Source organism: Cyprinodon variegatus, unplaced genomic scaffold (genome assembly GCF_000732505.1).
Source record: "Cyprinodon variegatus isolate N-32 unplaced genomic scaffold, C_variegatus-1.0 Scaffold613, whole genome shotgun sequence".
In the NCBI taxonomy this organism is placed as follows: domain Eukaryota; kingdom Metazoa; phylum Chordata; class Actinopteri; order Cyprinodontiformes; family Cyprinodontidae; genus Cyprinodon; species Cyprinodon variegatus.
Genome location: NW_015151066.1, coordinates 220889 through 226888, shown reverse-complemented (window position 1 = coordinate 226888; position 6000 = coordinate 220889). Strand labels below are relative to the sequence as shown.

The 6000-nt window shown below is 38.3% G+C and overlaps 2 protein-coding genes across 4 annotated transcripts in view; one reads left to right on the top strand and one right to left on the bottom strand.

Annotated features, from left to right (window-relative positions):
• Nucleotides 1–6000, top strand: part of adam22 (ADAM metallopeptidase domain 22) — a 71585-nt gene that overhangs the window by 41027 nt on the left and 24558 nt on the right. For both annotated transcript variants that reach the window (XM_015392893.1, XM_015392894.1), the window contains exons 7-9: nucleotides 4191–4257; nucleotides 4717–4793; nucleotides 5530–5604. In XM_015392893.1, coding sequence (XP_015248379.1) covers nucleotides 4191–4257; nucleotides 4717–4793; nucleotides 5530–5604 — 219 coding nt within the window. The remainder of the gene's footprint in view (nucleotides 1–4190; nucleotides 4258–4716; nucleotides 4794–5529; nucleotides 5605–6000) is intronic.
• Nucleotides 7–4004, bottom strand: cldn12 (claudin 12). Of its 2 annotated transcripts, none has more exons than XM_015392895.1 (3): nucleotides 3859–4004; nucleotides 1459–1713; nucleotides 7–1134 (listed from the first exon to the last, which is right to left on the bottom strand). In XM_015392895.1, the coding sequence occupies exons 2-3, from the start codon at nucleotides 1675–1677 to the stop codon at nucleotides 232–234; spliced, it is 1122 nt and encodes a 373-aa protein (XP_015248381.1). In that variant the 5' UTR covers nucleotides 1678–1713; nucleotides 3859–4004; the 3' UTR covers nucleotides 7–231. The 2 variants fall into 2 exon arrangements, with proteins under 2 accessions (XP_015248381.1, XP_015248382.1); XM_015392896.1 differs by having other exon boundaries at nucleotides 1459–1710; nucleotides 3859–3998.

Sequence of the window (6000 nt, the reverse complement as noted above, 5' to 3'; positions counted from 1 at the left end):
ACACACACACACACACACACACACAGTCTTTCATTCAGTAGTGTTGTTTGGGGTGGCTCTCGTCTTATATAATCAGCACTACAAACCTAAACTGTTTGGATAGACCTTTTAAACTGTAAGCGGCTAAAGATGGCTTTCATCAATCAGGGTCTATTAGTTTTATCAGCACACTACTTTCTGGTGCCCTATAGGCAGAGGCCTTTAGTGTTTTCTAGTTATCATCCTTCCTGCTCACTCTGGCTCGGTAAGAACAGGAATGTCAATCTCTATGGCTGACATCCGTGAACGGCTGGAGTAACGGTGGCCTGTGTAACTGGATGCATATCTCTGAGATGAGGCGTAGCTCTGGGAAGGTGCATAGCTCTGCGACGGTGCGTAGCTCTGGGAAGGGGCGTAGCTCTGCGATGGCGCGTAGCTCTGGGAAGGGGCGTAGCTCTGCGATGGTGCGTAGCTCTGGGAAGGGGCGTAGGTGTAAGCCTGGCTTCCTCCCACCTCAGATCCATACCCATCTGCAGCAGAAACCTGAGACATATACAGCTGACCAGGTGCAGGGGCCATTGCGTTTTGGATGTAGCCCTGCGAAGTCACAAAAGGCTGTGTCTCGATGACTGTAGGGGGAAGCACCTGTGGTGGGAATTGCTGCGGGCCATAACCCGGGGAAGGAGGGAATCCGTTGGCGGTGAGAGGTTGGGTGGAAGTAGAGGAAGACATTGGAGTCAGCGGCAACCAGAAAGGTGAAGGCAGCTTCTTACACATGCAATACCACATGAATGTAAGTAGCGCAGCTAACATGAGTCCTCCAGAGCAGCCTATGGATACATAGACAGCGAACCCATTGGAGAAGATGTTGGCATATTTACGGTTCATCTCCTTGGTATGGAACAGGAACCACACTGAAGGCGCGATGGAGACGACTCCACTGAGGAACAAGAACATCCCAGCCACCAGATGGCAGCCTGCACTGTTTACTATAAATCTGGTGGTCTTAATGTCCGGCTCAGGCTTGTCTGAGCAGCAGCAGGTTTTAAACATCCCAGACATGGAAAGAAGCAAGGCTAGGGAGCCGAGAAAGAGGCCAGTTGGAAGGCAAAACTGCAGGAGCCGCAGATCCAGCTGGTCGACTTTGGAGTACCACTAGAAGAAAAAGAAGAAGCAATGGTTTCTATTAGGTCTTACTTTAAGGGATCCATATTTTTTCAGTACAATTACTAGTAAACATTTTAGACCTGTCATTTTTAAATAAAACCTTTTAAAAACATTTTATGGATGAACATATATTTTTATTTATAGTACAGCATTAACAAAATTGCTTTCACTATCCTCATATATCTTTAATTATATTGTTCTTCACCCATACTAATGGCCTGTTTCAATTAATTTTTGTTTTCTATTTTAGGAGTTTTCAGATCTGAATTCACAGAAATTATAAAAGCAGATAAAAATATCAGAGAGTAATACCTCTGAGTCATAGTGGTAACATCCCGAATACCCATCCTGTTTTACACATTTAGCCCACAGCCCGTCGTACACGGTGACATTCTTGGTGTTGCGATTAAAGGTGATGAGTCTGGTGATGCGCCACTGTGGGATCAGTGCTGCCACAGTGATCCCACCCACTGATACGAAGGCAATGATGAAGGCAAAGGCGTTGGTGGCGTGGATATCCCGGCACGTCATGGCTGTTTTTTTCGATGGTTGGAACCGGGGCTGCTACTTCAGGATAAACACAATAAGGCAGCAACAGAACCAGTTATTCCAATATGAAACAGAACTACTGCTTTAAAACACCCATTAAAAAAAATATATTTTATAGCTTTACTGACTGACCCTGTTACTGCTGGAGTATGTGTGGCACATGCTGACCTAGCTGCAGGCCACCCCTATAACACATCTATTCACCAGCATGTAGTTGACCCAATATCTCCAGTCCCTGAGTGACAATGCTCTCATTTCATTAGCAAACAAAGTGGGAATGACTGTATGAGACTGCATCACATAGGCTCTACAGTTAAACAAAAAGCAATAGAAAAAAGCTTGAAGTCTATGTGCTGACAGAACCCTGCTTTATACTTTAACTAACTTTGTTGATTCAAACAAATAGGTACTCAGAGATTATCAGGGATAAAAATTATACAGTATAGTTGGCATACAGTTAACACAGAGATCAACTTCTCAAATACTAGTAAATATCTTTAAAGCATATGAAAAGTTCTTCTCACAGAAGTCAAAGAGTGCTGCCTCAGCCTAATTTCTAGCTTTTAATAATATATTCAGCTTCACAACTAAAGTGGGGAAAGATTTGACAAACTGTGTCAGTTCCAGAAACCTTCCATTATATCTTTATAAGACTCTATTATCTGTCTCATTTGTATATTTCTCTCTGGATTGATGTTGCTTTTCTTTGTTTTCTTTCAGCTATTACTTGAAAATAATTATTTTTTGCACCTCAAGCACCCAAACGTAGATGTGTTGACTGTGGAAAATCAACTGAATAAAAAAGTTTAAATGATCTCTAATGTGTTAGCTATTCATGCAAATACATTCTAAATATTACTTTTCATATCTATGACACCAGAGCAGATAGTTTCTACACCCGTCACATAATACTTAATCCAACATTAATGTAGAATCTTTGGTTTAAACGAAAGGATCTGATCTAGAAATTCAGCATTGCTTTTTGAATATTTTTGTACACACCATCAAACTTTTTTGTTCTTTTTTTAAATATATTTTCTGAATGTTACTTTTCCCATAATTTACTATTTTAGTGACCTGTTTTACTTATGTATTAAATTGCATTTCGTATTTGCTAGATTTTTTAACACTATGCTTCGCTTTTTCTCTTGAAATATGTTTCTTTGCCCTTGAACCATGTTATGTTTAACACTTTGCACATTTTGTTTTTGAAATGTAATCTTTTTATAATTTTATAATTACCTTTTTATAATTATTGCTACTCCACTTTTTGTATTCATCAGGGTTTTTTGTTTGTTTTATTTAACCTGGAAGACTTCTAAGCCACTCAGACCTCTCAGGTTTTCTGTTAATACATTGAAATTAAAACTCTAGATTATTCCCCATGTTTTTATTTTACTTTTAACTGATATTTATTTTTATGCCTATATCAATTTGATAATGATACAGTGAAGATTTCTCTCTGAAAGATTAATGTATTCATGATGACCCTCACTTTTGACACAGCCATCAGAAAGAGCTGCAGGGAGCTAAGATTAGTTATTTACTTACTGACTACCATATTCTATATTTTATCTCTTATCTGTCAGAGTTTAGTGTTTCTCTTTGTTTAGGGTCTATACGCCACATGTAGCCAGACAAACATAATTTAGTGTTTACTTAAAAACATTTTCAATCTTTTACAGTTATATTAGTTAACTGTTTCACTTCTTTAAACAGCATTGTGTTGCATTTCAGTGTATAAAATGTGGACTATAAATACTTACCTAATTTATTTGTTTTTTGGGCAACACAAAGAAAAAAAAGTATGTTTTTTTTTAAGTTTATGTTTCTATTAAGAACAATATCTTTTGAACCAGAAAAAAAACAAAAACAAAACTATTATTATAGGCTTGCCAAGGAACCGAACAGGCTCTACCTATTTTCGAGTTTTCACCTCTAACAAGCGTTTAAACCCCTTATTAATATATTTAAAATGTCCAAAGCATGATATTTAACCTGTACAAAAATTATCAGAGCGGTAATTATTCTGTTTGACACAATCTGTGGATGCTAATTAGCCAGCTAGCCAACAGCTAACAAAGTTAGCATTACAGTAGCGACCTGTAACATCTCCCTTATTTAAATTAAACAAATCTACCATTTCAATATAGGATGAAATACCTTATATTTCCAGATATCTGCCGTAGATCAAAGTGAACGAAGTGGCATTTCTGAATTGTCCCTTTTACATACTTGAAGACAAACTTAGCTAAAGCTAAAGCCGTCCGTAAACACAGCTAACAGGGTGTCGCATCTGAACGTCTCTGGGTGTTTCTGCCCTCAGCGCTGACTCACAGGAGAGTAACATCTTCCTGAAGTTTCAGGTCTTCAATAGAATACACATTCAAAACCAAGTTAATATACAGCGTTTGTTTTGTATTTAAAAGTAATGGATGTGATCTTTATATTTTTAGTAAACTGATTGTTTTTCTCATCCCTCATTTTTTTTTTAGGGAGAACTTGACATTCACATGATATACAAATCTGCTGGAGAAGAGGAACTGAGTGAAATCTTTGGTGGTGAGTGGATGACTAAGGAGCTTAATGGCAAATGTCTAACTATGGAAGTAAAATTATGTGTTGTTTCTTTTGAATTAATTCTTTAAAGCACGCTTTTCACTCGGGTATGTTTCAATTGGGAATGCTGCGGTTTTCCTGGGAAGAACCCAAAGATTAAGATTTTTTTAAAATTTTTATTATTATTATTTGAGATTTGGATTGGTTTCTTGGGATTTATTTCAACATAAATTTTTTGGTTAAAAAAATCATATATATATATATATAGTTACAAGACTTATTGCTTTTTTGTTGCATGACAGAGAATTTAATTTAAATGAGATGAAAAAAATGCATGAATCAATAAGCAAAAATCACAACTTATTGTGGTCATTGAGCCCCCCATCCTTTCCTGGTTACAGCCTCGAAGTTGAACACAGTGGATGTGTTGGACTGTTTCTAAATCCTCTTTTTCTTTACCAGGAGATTTACCGGAGCCACCTTTTCCCAGTCCTCCTTTTCCTGGGTCAAAAGTCGTGCATTGGAGAAAAAAGAGACAGGTAAACTTTTAAAGCAATTTGTTGCCAAAAATCAAATGATTTTTTTCCCCCAGCGTTTTCATTGTCATCACACTGTCACAAGTACAGAGATATGAAATGAACTCTCTGCATTTAACCCATCCCGCTGGGGAGCAGTGGGCTGCCATTGTGTGGCGCCCGGGAAACAGTGTGGGGGTTGGGTCGTTGCTCAGGGACCCAGAGTGGCAGTATGTGGGAGTGGGGCTTGAACTCAAGCACAATGCCCTAACCACTAGGCCTCCACTCCCCAAAACAGGGATTAGAGTGAAGGGTCTTGTCTAAGGACCCACACTGGCAGCTCATTCCCCCAGCTAAGATATGAACCCAGGCTTGCTGTTTGCAGGACAGGTGACTTACCACTACAAGACCTTTTAGACCTCTTCGCCCTTTTGTCCAAAAACCTCTTTCTTTAATCCTCCCCCCTTTCTTGTCTCATACAGAATTTGTCACATAAGTAGAGACTTGTCTTTTGAACACAGATTTTTAGACACCTGCAGGTTTTTGTATCTTAGCCCCTGAAGTTCCTTTTGTTCTAAGAACAAGCTGGTTTTGTTTGACTTTTGCAGATTCCTACCTATGGGTTTGTTTTTCCTTGTGCTGATGGAAACACAAGTGAATAACTGGGTTTATGTGCTATTCCTAGATTTTTAATTAAAATGCAATTGCTCATTGGAAGAAAATTGTCTGGAAAAATGATCAATCTTTTGTCTACTTTCAGGCTCAACGTTTTTCCCGCAGTGTAGAGGATGAAACCAAATACATAGAGCTTATGGTGATCAATGACCATGTAATGGTAAGTTGTCATTTTGAATCTTTTTGTTTCCATATTTTCATAAGGGATGTTGACGTCTTTACACTTTGGGGCTTTTCATTTTTATTTTCAAAGTTATTTTTGGAGTAGGCTCTGAGAACTACCTCAAACCATTGCATTGTTGAATAGTTTGAGGTAAGAATTGAAACATCGTAGATAAAAAGGTTTAGGTTGTTCATGTATGCAGAGGTGTTTTCTCTCAGACCTGGACCTGCTCCAGTTATATCATAAATAAGGCCTGTTAGATGTAATGCAGTGAAAAACTGCCATACTGAAATATTTCTACACCTGAGCCCACATTCTGAAGATGCCTTGATTTATACCAAACCAATGTCAGGGATTTTGGTTATACTAAAACTGCCCCCTTAAGATGTAATG